The sequence below is a fragment of the Xyrauchen texanus genome, chromosome 11 (genome assembly GCF_025860055.1).
Source record: "Xyrauchen texanus isolate HMW12.3.18 chromosome 11, RBS_HiC_50CHRs, whole genome shotgun sequence".
NCBI lineage: Eukaryota > Metazoa > Chordata > Actinopteri > Cypriniformes > Catostomidae > Xyrauchen > Xyrauchen texanus.
In genome coordinates, this window is record NC_068286.1 from 46,613,411 (window position 1) to 46,638,128 (window position 24,718).

At 40.8% G+C, this 24,718-nt stretch overlaps 1 protein-coding gene across 4 annotated transcripts in view; it reads right to left on the reverse strand.

The window, feature by feature from the left end:
- Window positions 1–896: 896 nt before the first annotated feature.
- LOC127651457 (F-box/WD repeat-containing protein 7-like) overlaps window positions 897–24,718 on the reverse strand; it is a 173,246-nt gene continuing 149,424 nt past the window's right edge. For all 4 annotated transcript variants that reach the window (XM_052137289.1, XM_052137288.1, XM_052137290.1 and 1 more), the window contains 8 exons: window positions 22,832–22,966; window positions 22,132–22,255; window positions 21,704–21,840; window positions 20,604–20,717; window positions 10,988–11,169; window positions 8,755–8,980; window positions 5,974–6,184; window positions 897–3,200 (listed from right to left, as the gene is read on the reverse strand). In XM_052137289.1, the coding sequence (XP_051993249.1) occupies window positions 2,932–3,200; window positions 5,974–6,184; window positions 8,755–8,980; window positions 10,988–11,169; window positions 20,604–20,717; window positions 21,704–21,840; window positions 22,132–22,255; window positions 22,832–22,966 (1,398 nt within the window). In that variant the 3' untranslated portion in view covers window positions 897–2,931. The remainder of the gene's footprint in view (window positions 3,201–5,973; window positions 6,185–8,754; window positions 8,981–10,987; window positions 11,170–20,603; window positions 20,718–21,703; window positions 21,841–22,131; window positions 22,256–22,831; window positions 22,967–24,718) is intronic.

Consider the following 24,718-nt stretch of genomic DNA (forward strand, 5'->3'; position numbering starts at 1 on the left):
ACTGTTTGCTAATGTGAAATCTGTGGAGTGGTTAAAAAAATGACTTTTAATGACTTCAACCAAAGTGAATGTAAACTTCTGATTTGAACTGTATATGCATATGTAACGAGAGCCAGCTGGTAGGTAGCTGTACAGTGTGTAAACCCTCCCCTGGCTTCAGGAGGCGCACTAGTGACTGATACTAGAGGCTGTAGACTTGTTGAAGAGAGAGGTGAACAAAGAATGGTAAGACAGGTTCAAACTGACAAAATCTACTGTAACTCAGATAACCACTCTGTATAATTGTGATGAGAAGAATATCATCTCTGAATGCTGTTCTGTGATGCGAGTTGGCGCCGTTTTGGCAGCATGAGGGGGACCTACACAATGTAAGGCAGTTGGTTTTACTGTTGTGGCTGATCTCTGCGTGTATGTATGTATGTATATATATATATATATATATATTCCTGAATGACTCGTCAGACGGGTGAATACCAAATGCTCATTCTTGAATTATAGTAACAAGTACTCTAATATTGTGTGGTAACTAAGTGGAAGAGCAGAACCATTGCTAGGCAACAGGCTATTAACATCCCACATCTTTAGGCAGGATGACTCTACAGTATCTTTCAGCATCTTAAAGCTAAAGCTTTTAAATATTTAACTATCTATTGTAAAGAAAATGAGTAACAAACACTAACTGGTTTAAAAAGATTACAGATCTACCCTAGAGACATCTTTGAAACGATTTTCATCACCTACTCATTCAATTCTGCATGATCGACTGCGGTGTAGCTACGGTGTCTGGGACTATAATAAGAGAAACACACAAAAGTAGAAGTGACGTCATCCCGTCTAGATGATATGAGCTATTTTTTTGTTAAATGAGATGACATTAACCAATGAGCCCCATAGAGTAGGAGAATGCTTTTTTTCATAGGCAGAATAATTTGTAGAAGCTTTATTGGACACATAACACTTTCACACAGTGAGGAACACAGACAACCAAAACTCTTGAAATGAAAAAAGAAAAACCCACATTTTATTGCACTTAAGTTATAAGAAAATAAAAATTCTAAATGAATCAAACAAATACACAATCCCTTTAAGGTTCCTTTTTTATCTGTCTGTTTCTCCAGGCAGTTTACATCGCCACTCCAACATCTGATTTCTCAAACCAGATTATAAATTAAACAGGGATGAAAAAAAAGGAGAAAGAACAAGATTGGTTTTAATATACAGTGTTAAACCACTTTCACAGTTCAGCTCGAGTCGTGTGACTTGGTGGATGAGACGCGTTGTTTGGCTACGGATGCGGTGACGTCCTGTTCATCTATGAAGCTGCTTTACCATTCAAAGAAACCATGAGGTTAGCTCTAGCACTTAAAACTTAATCCGATGTCAATTTCTGTACACTAAGACCACCATTTTTCTGCATGAACGTGACAATGTTCTTTACATCGGTAACTTTATATAGGTTCCAACAATAATTAAAAGCAAGAACTGTCAAAACACACATCTACTCAGGCTGGCAGAGCTTTTGTCCCAAGGAATGTGTGAACAATTTGCTCCGACACACACCAGCACACGCACACATACACACACACACACACACACACACACACACACACACACACAGTCAGTCATGCTTGCAAACGCAACATAGTTTCTACTCGTCCATTGTTTCATGTCACCAGGCAAACCCGTCTCTGTCAGGCATTCTCCCTCCTCTACGCCTCGTAGAGGCACATTTGGCTCAAGTCTCAGTGGCAAAAAAAAGAGAAGCTGTTAAAGTCAATATCTTGCTTTTGTTGGTGTGTTTGTTTGTGTCATTTTTACAAGTTCAAACTCTACAAGTAACTTTTTTTTTTTTAAATGTTTTTTTTTTTAGAATTTAGTCTGGGACTAAAACGTCACAGCCAGTAAAATTTCCATCATATTTTTCCTTGTGTCTAGCAGCATAAAATCCAGTTTGGCCACTGGGATGGACAGTACTGGGAAAGGGTGGGGGGGACACATATTCCCAAGAGTTTATGGGACAAGAATTCCCGTTTCCCACAGAGCACCAGCACTGATGAACTAATGAGATCAGACTGGTTGAAAAACACAAGCAAAGAAGATCGTCAACGAATCCGAAGAGTCGCTGCTTATGGAGTACTAGACCCCCAAAATAAACCCCCCAAAATGTGTGAAACAGCAGAGAGGGATTAGCTTAATACTGAGACTTGTTGTTTGCAACAGCAGGCAGAGGTGAAAATGAAATGCCGAACTTGAATTCACAGCTGTCGACGTAAAAACCAAAAGACAAAGCCAAGGGGAACAAAGCAAAAACTCCTAAAAATAATAATAATAATAATAAACAAATACAAAAGCAAACCAACGCGTGAGGAAGAAGGGGATATTTGGCGTGTGCTGAGGTTGATGAGGACTGACAAAATTGGCTTCCTTTGACTCTCCTTTTCTAATCACTCCCGCAGTACAAAGCTCTTTTTCCATCTTTCTCCATTCAATGTGTCTACACTATTAAGCACTATGTCCGTGTTGACTTGTTTTGATGCCAAAAAAATGACGTTTGTACATATGGGTGCGAGTTTCAGTCAGGCTTGAGTGAAGAAGTCACTGTGCAAGGTCGCCTTGAGTGGTAGGAAAAGGGAGAATCCAGGAAAAAGCTCAATCCAGTCTTCCGAAGTCCTTCTATTCAGTTTCCTCCCCTTCCCAGAATGCTGTGGTGCATGAGCGTCTGCCCCCACCCGCCCTTTCTGAAGGTGAATAGAACTGTGGCGGCAGTCGTACGGAGTACACCGAGATCAAGCAAAGCACGACAGGGTGGCGGCGCAATGAATTGAGCGATCGGTCCTGGTGTGGGCCTCAGCAAAGAGACCCAGGGCAGGTTGCTCCGCCTCTCCCCGTTTCCAAACATCAAGTCCCCTCAGTTCGCCACCTTCGCTTGACTCACTTCATGTCCACGTCGAAGTCCAGCACAAGGAGCTTGGTTTCCTCCGTGCCATTACGGCTGCCCACCGCACAGACGAGCTTGGTGTTCGAGGCACGGATGCGCCAGACCACGCCGCCGCTACCGCCGCTCTCAAGTGTCACCAGGTTACGGATGAACTCGCCCGTCCGCAGGTCCCACAACTTCACCGTACCGTCATCAGAGCTGGTGATGACAAAATTCTTGTTGAACTGCAGGCATGTTACTGCACTCTGGTGCTTGTGGGGACCTAAAAGGGAAGGAAGACACACATGTTACACACTGACAATCCAGATGGTGTAGCTCATCAGAAAGCGCCAATGGACAGCGACAACCTGCCACGGCAGAGAGAGTGAGAGAACATGCAACTATGGTTACGGGAAATACTGTGGCTTTCATTCTATGCCCTTGAGATATTTAGACAGCCTTTCTGAGAGACCCAAGCAAGAAGTATCAGAGTCTAAACAGTGCTTAGAGAAAGGAATATACTGGCTTCTCTGCAGACAAAGACAGTTGTGTGTGGTAAGCTATGCACCATCACGTTCTATCTGCAGCGTCAAACACGGAAAACAACCCCCGTCACAACCCCAAACAGGGACTCTAGAGTTCTGGTTTCAAGTGAATGAAAATATCCATCTTAAAAGCATGAATTCCTTCATGAATACCCATTAGCAGAGCACTAAAGTCAACTGTCTGAATGTAAATGAGATCGCCCCTCTCAATTGATGCGCACTACACACACATTAGACATAGTCGCACAATAGTCCATTTTTCTTTAATGAGTAACTCGCTTTGTCGGAGATGCCGTTTCAAAGCTCTGCCTTTCAGTTGCGCATCTTGGGCATTGTCTGGGGGTCAAATGTGTTGTGTTGTGTGTTTCATGTCAAACAAATGTCATACGTGGTGAGCAGGAAATGCTCAGTGACCTAATTAAACGACCTACAAACTGAAAAATGGTCCATCCCCCCTCTGGGCTCTCCCCATCAAGACCCCCTACTACCCAATTCCTTTCATCATGGATTGCATCCTTCATCTTCCAGTAGATTAAAGCTCTCAAGATGCCAAGAGAGGCTGGGGATTATGAAAAATATATCTTTGGAAACACAAACGACCGAGGGCTGGTTGAAATATCTAATCTTGTGCTTGAAGACTGCGAGTGAAACTGTTGTAAGTGGCAACAGGGCAATGGATATTCTATTGTATTTATCTGTACATTCTTCAAGCACAAAGAGATTAATTGAAGACCTTTAAGTGTGTAACATCTGCGGTGTTACAATAACTTCTTGTATACCAGCCTAATAAACACACAACTTTAAATAAGCCGTTTGTAACGCTGTGCATTAGTGTTGTCACGGTGATAACATTTCAGTAGTCGTTCCCGATACCAGTGAAATTTCACGGTTCACAATAACAATTTCGATACCAAAGAACCTTTTTAATTAATTTATTATTTTTCCAGAATTCCATGTTTTAAAGTTTAATGTAATTTAATTATCAAAATGAAGTCTAATAAAACATTCATCCTTAAACTTTTAAAAACTTTTACCAAGTAAAAAAATAGAATAATTGGTTATCAACAAACCATTGCATTTTTATTCAGAACAAAAGCACTCTTGCTTGTGATATATTGCTTAATTTTGATTATTATAACGATCATTATTATTGTTTCTACAGTGAGGATTACATTTTACAATACAGTTATTCTATATTACAGTTATATTTATGTTGCAATTTCAGGCATTTAGCTTTTCTTACGAATCGCTTATTTTGAATTGCGCTTTTATTACGAAATGCGCCTTTATTACGAAATGTGCTTTTAATTTTTTTTAACCATGATTTTATAATGAATTGCGCATTTATTATGGAATGCGCTTTTATTATGGAAACGCGCTTTTATTATGGAACGCGCTTTTATTTTGAATTTCTGTACGTAGGATAATTTACATTTTATATTTTGTGACTTTGTATAAAGTTACATATGTACTTAGCTATGTCAACATGCCATTGTTTGAATTGTTTAGGTACAACATATACACATAGTTATCTGTATATACATAAGTGTATTTGTTTTGTTTCTTGTGATGATTGTGTTTATGTTTTGATTTTAAGTAAAAGCCTAATCAGGGACGAGGGATGCAAATTATCTTTATACTATATACCCTATGTACACGGCATGCGGTTGTCTGTGTGTAACAATGCCTAGTGTATTGTCCCTGTTAAATAAACAAATAAAAAAAATTGCGCTTTTATTAAGAATCGTACATTTATTTGGAATGTGCTTTTATTTTGACGTGTATTTTTGATGGAAGTTTAACTTTTCCAGATAAACAGTCTGCTACACAGCTCAGCGTGATCGTTAAAGTGCAAATCCTGTGATTTAATTATATAAATTATATCAAAATAACAATTCAGAGTGGAATAATGCTCTGCTCTGTCATCTCATACAACGCGAATGATTCTCATAGTCTGTGGAGTCTGCTTCACACATTCATTTAAAGCTCATGCAGATCATACAGAATAAGATTGCAGCATTTCACGGTTTAATAATCACACTAGGCCATTTCATGATTTTAATTTGATTAGTTGTGCAATTCAGTGCTCAAATAAGCGTGTTAGCATTTGAAAGCAGCCGCGTGTCAGTCAGACAGTGTGCAGGTACCGAATTAAGTCGGTGGTCGGTACTACCGGTACTGTACAATCATTGGTATCATTACATGTTTTTTATTTAGTACCGACTTGGTACCAAAGTACCGGTACTTTTGACAACACTACTGTGCATCTGTGGCGCTACGAAAATCCCCCGTTTGTTTTGAGTGACCCATCTGGACTCAACCAATGCAGCGAAAGCTGTTTTGAAAACATAATTTTTGCCACTCCGTTCAGTGGCGCTAGTGTCGCAGAAAAGACACGCTTCAGCTTTAAATTGGGAACGCAATTACAAAATAATAATAATTAAGCATACAACAACAAGCCTAATTATTAACTGATGAGCTAGAGCATTTATTTGACCCCTCTCCCCTCACCTTGCAGAGTCTGTAGGCACTGGCCGGTCTTGATGTCCCAGATCTTGACGGTAGAGTCTGCATTGCCAGAGACCAGGATATTATCTTTGAGCTCCATGCCGCTGGTGAGAGACTGATGACCTGTGAGTGTGTGAATACAGTTTCCTGTCTCTACATCCCACACTCGAATCGACGTGTCCAATGAACCGCTCACCACGTGGATGCCGTCAAACTGTGGAAAGAGCGGATTAAATACATCATTGTTCAGTAATTAATCCGTGATATATGACTGTTGGCTAAGAGCAGAGCGTAGTCACGTGGATTATTTTTCAACAAAGATAAAACCCAAGAACAATTCGATCGAAGCTATAAGGAGTATGGAAGGGATTTAACAAGAAGATGCAGCGTGTTCCATTCCCTTGTTATTGCATTACCACTACATTTGATTAAACATCTCTAGCGTAATTACAGCAATGCTCTTAACAAAATTATGGCTTAATGAACAAATGAGGACAAATGTGGTTTAGCACAGACTACAGCACAAATGCTCAGTCCCACAGAAAAGAGGCACCAAACAAGCTCTCATTGGCTGTGAAGTGGGTGTTCAAGATGGACTCAAAAGTACACATTAGACATCTGACAAGCTGTTGCATGTTGGGTTACACCTGAAAGCGTTCAAGATTCGATAACAGCAAGTCACTAAGGATACGCAGCAAAGGTAATCCGCACTGTAAACAATGGGATGGGTTATGAAAGCTTTTCAAAAGAATAGACCAGGGTTAGAAATTAAGCAGACCGAAAGAGACCAAAAAATGTATACCGCATGTGCTTTCTTTTCTTATTTGTAAAAACGTATATATTTCTGAGCATTCTGTTCTAGGCCTAATTATACAAAATATGCAAAAATGAGTTAATGTTGATTTAAATGTATGTTACAGCATAATGATTCAGACTTTATTTGAAGGAATTCAGTATATTGAAGTACTTGAGCAGAAACGATGGCATAGTATATTTCATTTGGTATAGATATGCCCTTAAGGTCATAAAGGATAAAATGCCTAATATAAGCAGGTTCAGGGGCAATAGACAATCACGAGTGCTTGTTTAACTCATGTTATGAAAATTGAGTGACGTGTTGGGTTTAACAGATTTCTAGACTTATCAAAGCAGTGACCTTCAGACATGCATTTTCTAAGAGCAGATCTAAGAACACTACACTGGCTTACCTCGCATCCACATGCGTGGACGTTGCATTTTGGGTTCGCTATACTCAACGCATCATTTAAATAAATTAGAACTGACTGATACTGTTCACAAGACTCTACTCTGTCATTTAAGGGTTTTAAATTTGTGGCGCACCGAATCACGTGACACAACAGAATGACGTGATTTCCAGGAGCCGCAGCGCCAACACAAGTGCCTCTGGTAAGAAACCTCTATGTTTTTTGATTGAAACCTGTTTGGTTGTAAAGAGTAGAGTCTCTGGTTTCATTTGATATGCCGTTGTAAAAAATCCATACATTTATTGAGCGTTAGCGCGCTGATAAACATGATGTCCACATATGTGGAAATTAGGACTGCATTCCCTCAAAAGTTTTTATTTTTATTTTGAATATTTTTCTACATTAAAACATCTCTGGGTCATTTCACTTAATTTTAATATAAATTTTGTTAGATTTTTTGTTATAACTGTACAATACGGTTCTGTTCATTATCATTTTACATGCATTACTATATTTACTGTCATTATCATTTTGAGAATTATTATTGAGTATATTGAGTATGCATGAATATAGTATTCATGCAAAAGCTGATAAATGTGTCTTTCAGAGGATTTATACGGAGTTAAGATGAAAATAAGGTGCATTTCAAACTGTTCTGAGACCAGTGCAGACAGACAGCACACTGGAGGTTAAGTTATGCACTAAATAGGGAGCAAGGGAGCATCCTATAGCTCTCCTATAACTGTTCTGAGACCAGTGCAGACAGACAGCACACTGGAGGTTAAGTCATGCACTAAATAGGGAGCAAGGGAGCATCCTATAGCTCTCCTATAACTGTTCTGAGACCAGTGCAGACAGACAGCACACTGGAGGTTAAGTCATGCACTAAATAGGGAGCAATGGAGCATCCTATAGCTCTCCTACAACTGTTCTGAGACCAGTGCAGACAGACAGCACACTGGAGGTTAAGTCGTGCACTAAATAGGGAGCAAGGGAGCATCCTATAGCTCTCTATGCAGTTAAGTGCGTTCACTCCTAAATTCAGATCAAAAGTTCAGTTTCAGACTGCAGATGATGTTTGGATCACTCAACATGTTTGACACACATGAGACGATGATCATCAGTACATAGATTCACCATTTATAATGCATCATTTTATTTTAATATGGTTGGCTGTGATTGGATTATGCTGGACATTACTTATAATCAGAATTAATTATTCAGCTTAATAGAAAATCAGCTGTAATGTCTCAAAAACATGAATAATAAACACTCCTGGACACATAATACAAATCAGACTTTCTATAGCTTGGCATTATTTAAAATTTCACAACTTAGTCCTGCTGTCCACATATGAGGACATCAATTTTGCTCTATAATTTTTTAACTTTTTCTGCTTGTGCTACTAGTTACAAATCAACAAGAGAAATGGAAAATGCACACAGCAGTAATTCTGGGGTCTCAGAAGATTAAAGAACTAACAACACACGGGCATTGTAGTGCCCTTCAGAGGGACAGTTGAAGTGATTGAGCATTAGTTAGACATGTGCGCCGGGAGTAGGTAAGCGTGTTTGGTCACCTGTAGTGAGTAGACTCTATTGGTGTGACCCTGAAGTGTGTGTAGGCAGGTCTCGGTATCAGGGTCCCACACTTTCACCATGAAGTCATAGGCCCCGCTGACAACCCTTCGACCGTCATACTGTACGCAGCGCACGGCCGCCACATGACCCATGAGCACGTGCAAACACTGACCCGTTTCGATGTCCCAAACCCGCAGTGTGGCGTCACGAGAACCGCTCACCACCCTGAGAGACAAAAAACAAACAAAACAAACAAACAAACAAACAAACAATCAAAACCCCAAAACTTTTTGACAAATCAGCCCAAAAAGGAGTGTGATTACATTGGAATATTTAACATGATGAAGTCCCATTTATACAAGTCCTTTATCAACATGACAGCATGACAGAATTGAATCACGGCACATTTCAACAGTCTGACATATTGAGCATTGCTTATACCTTTGCATGCAGCGGTACATAAATCAAGGCGGAAAACATTTATATTTGCATAAAAATTCAGCCCCCCAGGACGAAGATTTAATACATCATTTCTTTTTTTAAATTGAGCATTAAAACGGGTGCTGGTGGGACAAAGACTAACAAACAGAAACTTCTGTTGTTTGTGCTGAATGAAGCCTGAAAGCCTGAGTTCACGGCACAAAATAAGCAATCAAGCACAACACAAAGGGAAATATGCACACAAATCGGCCTCGAGCCATTGAATACTGAGAACAGTTTCAGACGAGCATTTGTGTTCTTTCACAATAGAGCACAAAGCAGCAAAACCCCCAGACCTTACAATTTATATCAGAGTACTCTCTGAATCAACTCTGCATGGATATATGTAAAGCTGAAGCCAGATGGGAAATGTGCAGTTTAGCCAGCACACAATCATGTATTGTAGGCTTCTATTAATGGGAATTATAATCCATGTAGTATTACATAATATATATACAAATTTGGTTAAAAGTCAATAAACTCAGGCCTGGTAGTTTAGTATCCACAACCAATCCTTTACATGATTTGATCAGAGCTCAGACTTATTTTGGGGCACATATTAGATCATACTGTATAATGACCACATAGAACAATATAAAGGTCACAAAACACAAAATAAGAATGAATATTGAACCTGTTGATGAATGCCCCCTTTTTGAGCACAAACCATGAAAATGACCCGAACTGAAATGGTTGTATTTACGGGACCCTTTGTAGTTTGGACACAGTTGTAGTATCTTTTGAAAGAAGACACTTTGGGCTTTATTTCCCAAGTTTCAGTATTAATATATGTTGTTATTTTATTAAGTTAGAGAAGCTGAAGTTTATAGTAATGGAAATATTTTGTGGTGAACATGTTTTTATAATCTAAAAAAAACAATAATAGAAGTGGCAAGACAACCCAGAAATACAATGTTCTCAAAGCCACGAGTCTAAAGAAGTTACATTTCAAATCTGAAGATGATCGAATAATAAATGAGTTCCTGCAGCTTTAATCTCTGTAAAATCTCTGGAAGTGTTCAGAGTAAAATTAAAGCTCCGCCTCTCAAGACGACACTAAATCTGACGGCACAGCTCGACTATTATGAATAAAACTACGCCGCATTTTTAAAAATAGACTTTGGAGACGGGCTGGTTTTGTTTATAAGACTCTAATATATCAGATCATATACAGTTTTGCAACATGAATGCTGCTCAGATTGCAGTTTGATGAAGAACGATGACGAAGGCGAGATCTCATGTAAACAATGGAGAATATATCAATATTTCTCACATTTATCACTTTTATGGACAAAAAGTGCTATTGGATGTTTTTAATGAACGCTTGTCATGGACGATTGACCCAAGTGTGTTGAACTGGATTCATCCGGCGATCGTGTTTTCATAATAAAAGTCCCGTTTTGATATCGCATGTTTTCATTTGTACTCCTGCACAAATAACTCAAATCGCTGTTTCTGGAGGATTGCTGTCATGAAACAGAGATCGGATATCAACGTTGAACCCTTAAACCTTTGACGAGATGTATAATGTTAACATTAATGACATTTATAGATGCTAAATTATATATTAAATGTAAGCAGAGTGACGTCACTACCGCGTGCAGGCATTGCGTATCAACAGGTTAAGTATCTTATTTTGGGTCACAGCTATATTTTGTCTTTGCAATGTAAAGAGCTTGTATATTAACAGATATGCATGTATGGAAGAGATGATGAGCGTCAATTTGGAGAACCGAGGTGGTAGATGGTTACCTTTTCTCATGCAGGTGCATACAGCGCACTGTTGAGGTATGACCGTACAGCGTGTGGATACATTCTCCCGTCTCTGCATTCCAGACCTTCAGCGTTCGGTCTGTGGAGCCACTGATAATGATGTTGTCTCTCATTTGAGAGGACCAGACACCACCTGTGTGGCCCACTAATGTCCGCAAACACTGTAGTGAAAAAAAGGAAAGAGATTGAGATTTACATTTACAGTTGTTGGAAGACTCAACACTGAAGGAGCAGACAACAAATAAGCTTTTAGGCACTAATAATAGGCACTCAGATCCATCACTTTGACCTTTAACTAAAACAGATCTTCTGCTTATCACACGTACATCAATTATAAGAGTGTACAGTCCACACAAAGCAGGGAGCATTAATGGAAAAGCAAACACTCTTTATTTCAGAGGATGTATTAGATATCGATTGCCGTTACGAGAGAAATCTTTGACTTATCTGTGAGGATAAGGGCCATTTCCTCTCAATCTCATTATAACCCAATTCAATTTCATTTCAGAGGCAAATATGGAATCAAAGGTGCCTTTGGCTTTTTCATTGTTAACAGCCGAGTTGAAAGCGGTGGAAGAGTCAAAGGTGTAACCTCTGAACCATGGCCGATAAAAGCAGGGGTGATAAACCAAGAGATGTGAAAGAAGAGGTCTCGAGGCCTTTAATTCATAATGCAGCTGCTCCTATTTCTGCCTCCATCTCTATCATGATCAACCGTAATGCATCATTAATCTTCAGAAGCCGTGAACAACCTCAAAGACACCCAGTGCTTTCAAGCATTTTACCGTGTCATGCTTTGTTTTATCGCCCGTATGTGGGGGTTTGATGGAACAAAAGAGCAACCAATTAGGACACCAATTCAACTAACAAATGTATCATACCATTACAGAACTGGGAAAAACGACAAATGAGGGAATAAAACCAAATAAAACCGAAACCACTTCAGGAGGTAAGAATGACAGTCTGCCAACAGGCCAATGCCAACTTATGATCTTGTGATCAAATGCTACTACTATTTGCAGTGTCCATAACAAGCAATGAAAAAAGGGAGGGGGGTTCAATAATGAATATTAATGCACTTCTTACTAAATTATGCATGAGGTGTTCTATTCCATAATGAGTATTTGTTACTAGGCGATGGATCGTTCCAATGGAATGTTGAGGTGGTTTAAATAATGCCAGTGAGAAAAGCTTTCGAGCAGTGTCAGGGAGAGGACCTTTGAAACCAAATGGCTTAGGTGTCTGTTTATCTGCCTGTTGAGAAACCATAAAAGAGCAAGTCTGTGGCACCCACGAGGCATGGAGATTAGCATTCCGTTTGAGTGGCTGGTGGGAAACGTTTGAAGCCAAGGATCGAGGTTTAAGGCCATCTGAGTCTCCCCTTCCAAATTCCACTCATTTTACCATCCACATCTAATCTTAGAGAAGACGACATGGTGAATAGTGGCCAGGGTGAAGCGCCAGTGCTTATTTTGTTCCGTCTCCTTCCAAAGATCAACACCCTGCCATCTCAACACCCAGCATACTGTATCTTTGCTCTTTTGAAAGGGTGATCTCTGAATGGCCAGGACTGAACCATATTAACCAAACAAATGACTGTCTTAATTGAAGCCCCAGACGTCCTCAGATGGTGAACAGACTGTTAGGAACAGCTGTTTTAATTCCAATCCCTCCTATTTTGTTCCAAAGAAAGTTCTCTCCCATCTGGAACAACACTTAGAAGCATTTCATTATCAAACCACAGACTCCAATGGTTTGTGGGAACTGTAGTTTGGAGAACATCTGTCTGTTAAACACAGTTGAACAGGCACGTCTGAAAACAAGTTGTTTGAGGAGGGCAAAGGGTAAACACAGGAAATTATAGTGTACCATGCCATGGGATGATTATCATGAGCAAGAAACATCTTTTAGAGCCAGGCAATGGACGACAACACCACGTATCTGACAACCCATGGAAACAGCCTCAAGGGTGTGCGTATGGCTGGAAGGGTAAACACAGAGTGCTTGAGTACAAAACTTAGCAATGCTGTCACCACCACGTTACATCATACAACCAAATCAGTACAAATCTTCCTGGGGAATTAGACCATTTAAAGGGTCATTGGGGTTGAACGAATGGCACTTTACCACGGCACGTTACGGTTCGACTTGACTCGTTTACTTTTCTAAGCTTGCTTTTCCACTGCAGTTTAGTGCCGCCTCAATGTGAGTGGGATTATAGGCTGATCGTCATAGTTGCACCGCCGTGACATCATCTTAAACGTGACACAAACACTCCTGACTATAAACAATAACACGACCGCTAGCCGTTAGCTACTAGCTTGTTGTGCTGCATCAAGCAGTTGTTGCTTAAATTGGTCTGGTTGCTTTAGAAGCAAACTTCCAGTAGCTGGTCAACTAAATAAAGTGAAGCTTTCAAGCAGAGAACAGAGTTAACGTAACAAAACGTACCATCCGCCATCGAGTGCGCTCTCCCTCCTTGCTCGCTGGTTTAGATAGCGTCCATTTGGTCGAACCACTTCCATGTTTCCATGGTTCTGTAGTCACTTGTAAGTTTTTTACTTTTCCCTACAATGTTGGTGGTAGCCGTGTGAGACACTTACTGAAAGACTTTTTCGTTTTGCATCATTTCGTTTGTCGCTAACGAGTGGAACTTCTGCACCTCGTTTATTGACCACGGCGTGGTTTTGCACACAGCCATTTCTTTTTACAATTCGAAAGTCATGTGAACAAATGCTAACTTTAAAACTAGTGGGTTGATGTCCCGTGTCGCAAATCCAGTGACGATTCTCTCTGACCAATCAGTGATCTGCAGGATTTTGACGTCACATTTAGTATCAGCTCGGCTCGCTTGGAACCTCGACCGAGGTGGTACTAAAAAAAGTACCAGGTGGAAAACTCCCAAAAAGCGGCAGAGACGAGTCAGTGGAAAAGCCCCATAAGAGGTTACACAAATGGTAAATGGTCTGCACTTATATAGCGCCTTTTTAACCTTAACGATATTCAAAGTGCTTTACACTGACTCATTCACCCAATGGCAGCAGAGCTGCATGTAAGGTGCTAGCCTGCCATTGGCAGCAACTTGGGGTTCAGTGTCTTACCCAAGGACACTTCGGCATGTGGAGTCGTGTGGGCCAGGATTCAAACCACCAACCCTGCGATTAGTGGCTGACCCGCTCTACCACCTGAGCCATAGCCGCCCACAAATAAACCTTCCGGTTTCTCACAATATCATGTCGCAGACCACACAACTTGCGTTTGAATTTTACTTAGCAGGGCCACCGATAATGGGGGACAACTGGACCTTTTGTCGCGGGCCCACACTTGTGCCACAGAAAGGCTGTTCAGCAGAAGACGCAAATATAAACGCGGATACAGCGCACCAAAGAGAAAGCCGCCGGGGCAGCGTGCAAGTATATGGAAGAACCATGTAAAGTTACCATAAAAATGATTTTAATCTTGCCTCATACAGCAGTAGATGAAGAGCAGTTTTAGATATATTTTGTGGAATATATGGTGTTTGACAGGTTATCTGTGCAAGATCAGCATATAAAAGGTAATCTCCAACAAGGTGTGTTTGTATCTGAGATGCAGGAGTGGGTGGAGGGTTGGGAAGAAGTGCTGCAGTCTGCATGTAAAGGAGTTGGTGGTCAGCCAAAGGTGCAGTCTGAGTCATGGCTGGAGTAAGGGAGGGGGAGGAGTGAGCTGCAGGAACCTCATTGTCAGAATAAAGGGAGATAAATGAGCATAAAAAAAAAGAAACGAGTGCTTTAGAACAAGACTAATCAAACCGATAAACAGGTGGATGGATGCCAGGGTTTTTATTACAGTGAGAGGGGTGATGTGACAGTAAAAGTGACGTTGCCCTAGTGTCACTATATCAGAAATATTCAACAGGCATTTTAAAGCTGCAAGACGACAGGCATGTCTGTGCAGCTGACAACAGAGGAAACCTCCATTGCTTTAGTGAGCTGGTGATTGTCTCTGAAGTTTGAGGATGAATCCATCTTGATTCAGGGAGAGAAACCTCAGATGAGTCTGACAGCTCTCACAGAGACAGAGAAACCCAGAGTGAATAGAGAAGCTTGTGCCACGTTTAATCTCCGCAGTGGTGGCATCGCTACGTGTGCAACGTAAACCGAGCCACATAGTGCAGATAAAACCACAGGGTAGACTGGAGGGCTTTATTCATGTCTTGATCGTAATCCAAACAACTTATCTCTTGCTTATGTTTGTGCCATATTTCCTCCCTCATCAAATCCCCGTTATCGCACTGAACACATCCTCAAGCGTGGCACACATTCAAATGAGCAGGATGTTATAGCTTAATCTCATCTTAAAATCACTTTCTTTTTACACACAGTATGACGCCCATTCATTTACTATGGAGGGGGGTCGGTAAAAGCATTATCAAGCCATAGAGTGGGCGAAGACAGTCTTCAATCCAGGCCAATTAGATCTTTATAAACCATTCATATCAGACATGATTTAGCATCATTTTTAAAGACTTGTTTACATGTTAGCTAATGACACTCAATCTTAGCCGGCATATCACATGGTGGTAGATGCAATATGCCCATTTGGAAAGACTACCATTCATTGACCAATATTTGTGTCTCCATACACTCAACCGCTGAAGTCGTTCATGTATCTCTTCTCGGACACAGTCAGCTCCCAATCAACATCATCCGGTGTGAATAAAGCCGTCGTTTTGGTCTCAGCTCAATAATGAATCCAGAAGGGGACGTTTTACCAAAATAGAAAGAAATCTGCTGCTTTCAACAGATGGACTGTCACAAAACGATTCCCTTGGAAGGACAAAATTAAGCAGAGGCCTTAGATCTAAGGAGAGACGTTTGTGAAAAACAGAACAAAGAGTAAACCAACTCTCTCCTTTAAGCGATTCTCTCAACACATATAAAAAGGCCCCCACTAAAATAAGTGAAATCATTAAAGGGAGTTTAATGAGAGCTGAGCACTTGGTGTGGAAAAGGAATTCCAGCTATTCTTTCATAAAGACATTCTTTGGCCGGCATTATCTTCAGAGAATCCCCGAACAAAGCAAACCCAAAGAATGGAGAGAAACTTGGACAAAGCTGAAAAACAATGAGATGCACAAATGCCATACAATGAAAAAAGCACATGCAGTCATTCCTGAGACAAAATGGAGGTCAAGTGACATTTTTTGTGTTGTGTTTGCATGCCTGTGTGTGTATAAGGGGGTGGATGACCCAAACAAGCTTATTTGTCTAGATATGTTATCGATCCCAACCAGGGATGGTTGTTGTCTCAGAGGGCGAGTATGCATTTGTGAGCTGCATCTATAAGCTCCTGTGGTTTACAGCACTTAAATAGTGAACTGAAGTGTAGCGAGAGGAAAAACAAACAGACCCAAGGTCAAAAAGACTGACAGTGAGAGATGGCAAGAGAGAGGGATGAAGAAATAATGAAACAGACCATAAATGTGGATACAGACTAGAGGGGAGGCACATCCATACTGTATAGGCCAAATAACATTTGTGGTGGTGGTCATGACAACAAGACTGCAGACAGAAAGTGACAGCACAGTGGAGAAGATGCAAGTGTGTTTTTAGTACCAAATACATATATATATTTTTTTAAATATGTGTGTTATTAAAGGCAGAGATCACCCAAAAATGTAAAGCCTGTCACAGTCTAGTTTTCCCTTTATGTTGCGAATCTTGACATCCATTGCACTGTTTGTGAACACAATGGGAGACGCTTGTTCAAAGTGGTTTCTGTGTTCACAATTTTCTCTTATAATGCTCATGAACACAGAACAGACTTCAATCTTTTAATAATGACTTCTGGTTGTTTCTCACTCTATCGTATGGCTTTAGAAGACTTGGAACATGAGTCACATAGACTACATGTATGTGTTTACCAGAAAGCGGGTTATTGCGAGAAAACAGCGTTGCCGTTTGCGTGCACTATATAAGCGGCGTTCTCTTTACTCCCGTATACATGCGGCCCGTTCAGAAAGCAGCTTTCTCCACAGCAACGTAATTCCCTGTGACGCTTGTATACATAACAAACATGGGATCTAAAGAAGACTTTGCTATTTTATTCTTCGTTGCTTCGCTTTATTTCCAGATATTCCAGAGTTGTTACTGTGTTGTTTCTTTCAACTATCGTGACCTGCAGCGGAATTGCACTGCAATAGTGGGGTTTCCCTCTTATGTAAAACTCTGGGATTCCCCAGGTGTCGATATTTTACACTGGTGTGTATAAATGGGGATAGTTTACAGTGTATGTGATTTTCCCACTGTACTCACAGAAATGTTGATTTCGTTCTGCTGTTTTGACATTGTTTGGCTCCATCCTATAATGTTTATTATCCTAGACGGTTCCAACGCATGCGCACTCGTCACACACCCATCAGAACGCCGATTATGCGTTTACCTGGCCACATTATGCCGCGTTCTCCGCAAGAAACCGAGGTGTGTTAAAGTGGTTTCTCTCAATCCCTTAAATGGCGTAAGGAAATCAGTGTTCTTGTTTACATGACGTTTCAGAACACCACTTTCTGCTAAAATCCTGAAATTAACGGTTCTTTTTTTTCCTCCCCTTTTCTCCCCAATTTGGCATGCTGAATTCCCAAGTGCTCCAAGTCCTCGTGGTGTCATAATGCCTCAATCTGGGTGGCGGACGATGAATCTCAGCTGCCTCCGCCTCTGAGACCGTCAATACACACATCTTATCACGTGGCTTGTTGAGCGTGTTACCGTGGAGACGTAGCGCGTGTGGAGGCTTCACGGAATTTTCCACACACAACTCACCACGCGCCCCACCGAGAGCGAGAACCACACTGTAGCGACCACAAGGAGATTATCCATGTGACTCTACCCTGCCTAGCAACCAGCCCAATTGGTTGCTAAGGAAACCCGGCACCATGAGGACATTGGGAATTGGGCATTCCAAATTGGGGAGAAAAAAACAATCATGTAAACGTGGTCATAGACTACTTTTATGATACTTTGAGTACTTTAAGCTGTGTGAGGCAATATCCACTAATTGCCTAATATATTCAATAAAACTAGAGCTGTCGTAATTGACACTTTAACACACATGATAATGGTGTTGAGTTGGATGACGTGTCATTACGTAGACAGCGCTAAAGCTCAAAGCAAAATGTTGTCTTTTCTTTTGAGTTCAAAACGGCGCACGATTACGTACATGCAGCTTCACGATTGCTATAGCAAAGTGGATAGCCACAAATAATATTGTGGAGGATGAGGTTAAGTGATTTAATGCCCATTGCAATAAATAAGCAGCCTAATGTATAATGACTAGCTATTTCAATCAGTTAACCTCCCACTTACATTAGTGACAGCACTAATTAAAACATTTCCTTTTGTGAGGAAGAAAGATATACATGTTTGGCAAGACATGAGGGTCAGTAAATTGACAGAATATTCATTTTTGGGTGAACTATTCCTTTAATGCACAGACAGTAAGTTTACAACAAAAATATCAGTACAGTGAACTGCTTAAAAAAAGAGGAAAGGTATTGTAGAAGGAAAGCAGTCACACTAAACAGTCCCATTGTCTCCCGCTTCACCGTTCCACTTCCTATGACAGACACTTCAACACTGCATTTAATTGGCCATAGCCAGTGATGAGGGACTCTCTGAAGCATTGCATCAGACTAGAGACACCATCAACCTAGCTCTATTCTCCAAAAACCTCTAGAATAGGAAAACCTTTTCCTTGATACAAACTGTGTTCTCATGCTAAAAGGCTTACCCGCTCTCTGATAGGATGAACAGAGCCTTTGTTGAAAGAACTAGTAACAGAAGCTGATCCGAGCTTTGCGTGTATTTTGAAGCTGGTGCATCTTATCTGACAGCTCCTCAAACAGCATTGCATGATGGGAACAAAAAGGCAGCCTGCCATATTTGCGCCGGTGACCCTAATCATGGAGCATTCGCCAGCTGCTATCACGATGCCCCTCCTCAGACAGCATGTTGCTGCTGTGCCAATCACGTCTTTGCTGTGATAGGATGAGAGCCAATCGATGCACGCTACATTTGATTACAGAGCCTCAAAGGCTGATAACCTTGAGGATGATTTGCGATCCTCCTCAGTGAAGAGCAGACTAGTGCACGTCACAGAGTGGAGGAGTCAGTGTCTGAAAATCAAACCAAAAGCCTGGGTTTGTATCTGTTATGAGAATGTGCAGTGAAAGGAGAGATCCCATTAGACCCTAGATGAAAATGGAGGGTCAGGATGAAAAAGGAAGAGCAGGACGATTGAAATGCGCACACAATTTTACAACTGCCATAAACCTGCAGCACAAGGCCCATGTCACAGCATCGGCTAGTGCAATGAATTCATAAAACGCAAGAGGAGAAAATGGCAGTGGAAAGTGTGCTCAGTGATCATCTCAGCGTTCAACTAAACATGACTGTTCTCATGTTCTCATGTGAATAAGTAATGAAGACGGTCATGTGCAGGTTTTCTGGATGAATTGAGATGCTGTGACGTGCTGCTGAGAGCTGTACCGGGATGCACAATGAAAACACACCTCCCATGAGAGACAGGGTGTGAGGATGGAGAGAATAAGAGGAGGGCAGAGAGGTTTGTGTCCACATATACACCATCAATATGACCCTAAAAGGGACACCCCCATTCATTTCAATTGTCCAGTGCTGGACAATCATTTACAAAATCACACCAAAAAATTCAGCTTGATTGTGGCCGAAAATGGCGTAAAATAAGAGTAAAGACTTAGATATTCTTGCGCACAAATTTTGAACAAAACCGCTACTAACGTCCGATGGCATCATCATGTGGCCTGAACCAAATCTTTGAAGCCCCAAAAGAACATAAAGACAGCATATAAGTAATCCATACGAATCCATTGGTTAAATCCATGTCTTCAGAAGTGATATGATAGGTTTCGGTGAGAAACAGCTAAATATTTAAGTCCTTTTTTACTACCAACATCCACTTTCACGTTCTTCATGCATATCACCACTTACTGGGCAGCGAGGAGAATTTATAGTAAAAATAAAAAAAAATGTAAATATTGATGTTTCTCAATCACAGCTATCATAACACTTCTGAAGACATGGATACATTTTTGGATGCTTTCATGTGCTTTTTTGAGCTTTAAAATGTTGGTCACCATTCACTTGCATTGTATGGACCAAAAGAGCTGAAATATATTTAATTCAAAAAAAAAAATATAATATATATTATAATAATATATATAAGATTTTTTTTATATTATAATATTAGAAATTGTATAGTTTTACCAAACAGTCATTTAAAATTTGTATTTTTGAGTTTTGTGTTTCAGCCCAGGATGTCCAGAATCTAAGGCCACATTCGAAAACGCACTTATTTTGCCACGTTTACGCCATCCACACTGGAACAGCTTCTACCTCCACCAAAAACTGAGACTTTCAAAAACGCACTCAATAAGAGCATTCTTTTGAAAATGATTAGGAAACTGAAAAGAGAGTTTTCAGACTTGAATGTTTTAGTGTGAACGCGGCCTTAGATCCTGGCCAAGATTTAAAAATTCAGTCACAAATAAAGACAGAGTAAAAAACAGAGTTCAACTCACCTTTCCAGTGACAGCAGACCACACTTTGAGCGTGTTGTCGTCTGAGCCGCTCACTATGCGGTTTCCACAGAACTGGAGACAGGTGATGACATGGTCGTCGTGGCCTTTCAACACCTAGAAATGTGGCAGGTGGGAAACACAGAAAAGATTGAGAATAAATCCTAAGAAGAACATAAATGTTTGTATGACGCACGGCTCAAGAGATGTGAAAATGATCTGAAAATGCTGATGTGGAGAATAAACCATCGAGTCAAACCACTCTGTAAAGTCTTCTCCAGCACATCCCAAAGACTTTCACTGGGGTTAAGGTCAGGACTCTGTGGTGGCCAATTCATGCTCCCTGATCCACTCTTTCACAATTTGAGCTCGATGAATCTTGGCATTGACGTCCTAGAATATGCCCGTGCCATCAGGGAATAAGCAATCCATTGATGGGATAACCTGTTCCTTCTGTACATTGATTTTATTGGCGCAAAACCAATTTCTCAGGATTCTCAGCCAAGACCAGACCAATTGAAACAACCCCGAATCATAACCATTATTTAAATCCAAATGACGACTTTTTTGTGACCAGGCAGTGAATAAGCTAACGCCTTGAGGATGCAAATGTCACTGATTTTAATTCCATTAAACCCCCGCTTTATTGGAGAGGTGCAGTGGGGTGTTTATCGTCAGACCTGAAACGGGTCATCATTTCTTTTAAGTCTTGAACCATATTTAATCACTTTTTTTATTCGCCAGTTCACATTTAAAAGGTCCTATGGTGTGAGAAATTGATTTCTAAGTATAGAACATCACACTGCAGGACAACTCTCCATAATTATTTCATGTTCATGAGGGAATGGGAACGAGCTAGACTCGAACCCGTCCCCCCATGAACAACACAGCTTGTTGTATTTGGAGCATTTGTGCGAACTACTGCACCGCAACTCCAAGATGAAGAATTTAAGATATCTCATGACAGGCTGGTCATGACTTCAAGCACTGATTTAAGACTTGATGTTATGCTGTAGTCACGAGGAACACAAGAAATGCAATGTAGGTAAAAGGGGACAGTAGTGAAACATGGAGATAGCAAGGAATGAGAACAAGATGTTGACCTTGGGTGATTTGAGGTCCCCTCTCCTCCAGTTGGTGTCTATTCTGTGTTGTCTGATGTAGGCACTCTTCCAAGGACTGTGGGTGAACCCAGGCTTGATAACTTTCCTTCTCTTTATGTGCAAGGGCTCGACAATACCTGCAAAACAGACAGCAAGATGAGATCCTAGTTAAGACAATGGGAGCATTAGGAGAAATGGGTGACTACATCCTTGATCAACAAATGGTTTAAAGCTAACGTTAGTTATTTCTGTAACATTGGAGACATCAAACAGAAAAGAGGTTTCCAGAACACCCCCCTCAGTTGGTCAGGGCTGCCCCAAATCCACACCATTGGTAAAGCCAACACTGCTTTGGCTTATGTAGTTACATACTAGATAGTGGTTGAGGGATGACTTGTTAGTAATGTAGAGCAAACTTTAAAAATGACCTTCTTCTTTGCACTTCTCCCTCCAGAGCAGGTTGTCTTCTGCAAGAATGCGCCAGTTACGACACGTCTGAGCCGCTTGAAGCAGATCCTTTGGCTCCAGAAACGACAGCACGTGTAAGGCCAACTAGAAAAACAGAAAAACACAGACGAGTCAGAAGAGAGTATGACCGAGGCCTTCGCTTGTTCATAGCAGTGGATGCACAGCAATTACAGCCTGAGAATTCCCAGGATGTTTTGTTTTCTTCTCCACAGAGCATGTCCTAACTGTTCCATTGAAGTTATGCAATCTATCTCAAAGGTTGGCGATGGAGAACAGGGTGTACAATCCAGTCGCAGATTCGAAAGGGTGTGCGGTGTAGCCTGGAGGAGCCTTTTATTTTCACATGCATTACACAGTTCAACAGGTAGAAAAACAACCTTTAGGAGGAGGGAAAGAGGGAGACAAGATGACAGGAGATGGAGAACAAGAAGGATAAATAGTGATGGGAAAAGAGATGATGAAAGGGAGAGAGGGCTGCCAATAAAGAGAGAGAGAGAGAGAGAGAGAGAGAGGTGTAGTATAGTTCTCTTTGAATAGAAGCCCAGAGACTTGTAATATCCTTCTCAAGAGGTGTAAAAGAGGACAAAAAGGACCTGTCTGTCAACTCCTAAAATGAGTGTCAGTTTTATGTTTGTGTTGGTGTTTTTGGGTTGCGTTTACCTCTCTAGGCAGCAGCGAGATGAAGTCTCTCTGAAATTGCGGTTCGATCACCTGCATCATGTGCTTCACCTGTGTGGGCTCACAGCTGTCAATCAACTCATCCAACGCAAGTAGTTTCTCTGGGCCGCTCCAGCTCTGTAGCACACACACAAAACACACGTCAAAACACGTGAACAAGAACTTATAAAGCAGGTGTACACCAACTAGCGATGGGTTAATAGTTTGTGACAGCTTGTCACCTTGATTAACCTAGTGAGACCCCGAAACCATTTGAGTCAAAATAGTAGAGTCTCTAGTTTCATTCGATATGCCATCTTAAAAATTGCATCGATATATCGTGAAACGGCACAGTGCTAAACACAATGTCAATAGGACTAACTTACTGTGCATTATCACATTGAGAATCAATGGACATATCCAAAAGCTGGAAAATTTTGCTTTCAAAGGCTTTATATGGAGCTAGGATGAAAATTAGTTGCATTTCAAACTGTTCCGAGACCAGTGAAGACAGAAGACAGCACACTGGAGGTAAAGTCATTCACTAATTAGGGAGCAAGGGTGCATCCTATAGTTTTCTATGCAGCTAAGTGCATTCACTTCTAATCTTTTTATTATTTTTTTTGCTTGTTTATTAGGTGCTACTAGATACAAATAAAAAAGGGAAATTAAAAAATGCCCACATGAGTCATGCATTGATCTCAGGAGGTTAAAACACAAACCATCCATTTACATTCGGATACACTTACATTTAACAAGGACTGGCAATGTTTTCACTGGGTTTACAGCATAAAGGTCCTTGAAATGCCAACTTTTGGCAAGAACCTAGCCATGAAGCCTCTTGCGATTCAAATGAACAGCCTGACTTCATGACTTGGGGCTGTTGGACACTTCCCAGGTTGCACGGCCTCCATATTAAGCTGCGGTCAGCTGTATTTGGTTGAATGAAACGCTGCACTGATCACATGGCGTTCAGGAGTTCATTTGCTCCCAGCGAGGCCGTGCTGCACCAGAGAGATTGTGCCAAAGTCATTCCGCTCTGGAAGCGCATCAAATGAGGGAGGAGGATTGCTCAGGGATGCACATGCAAACTATAGGGAGACGAAGCACCGGTGATACACTGCTGAATATAAATGGCTGCTGGTATGACCGCGTGTGTGTTTATGCACAACCGTTGAAGTTTTTAAGCTTTGCACGGGGTTCCCACACTTTGACCAATTTGAGAATTTCCATTTTCATGACTACTCATTCAAGATTTCTTGATATGGAAGTAATTTTAATAGTGATTTCTGGGGAGATTTGAATTCGTATGTCATGTATGATGCCTTAAAATGAATAGACGGAAGATTATAGGCCTACTCGTTGCCCGCATGTCAACTGGATGATTGCCAGTTTGTACAAATAAAGGGCACTTAGATGCACTTGGCAGAAAACGTCAACCATTTAAATTGTTTCTTTGGCTTAAAACAGCATTTCACCATGTGTGTCATCTTCCTCTTTAATGTATAATAGTATCTGAGCGAGGCAATTATCAGGCCAAAGCTTTCCATGTTCATGTTGAGCTCCCAGATGATTCAAGTGCTCAACTCAAGTCCGAAGTTAAAGTCTTTTAATGTAATTGTTTGCACTATTGTAGCATGTTAGTTTATTTTATATATATATATATAAATATAATACATATATATATATATATATATATATATATATATATATATAGATTTATATAGGACAGTTGTAGACGCATCTGCATCTCTATTTATTTCATTTACATTGCATTCGGTCATGGTCATTTAAGGGTTAAACTTGTGACGCACCGAGTCACGTGACACAACAGCGTGACATTGATTTCCGTGAAGCGCGTCTACGGGCGCGGTGCCAACAAAAGAGCCT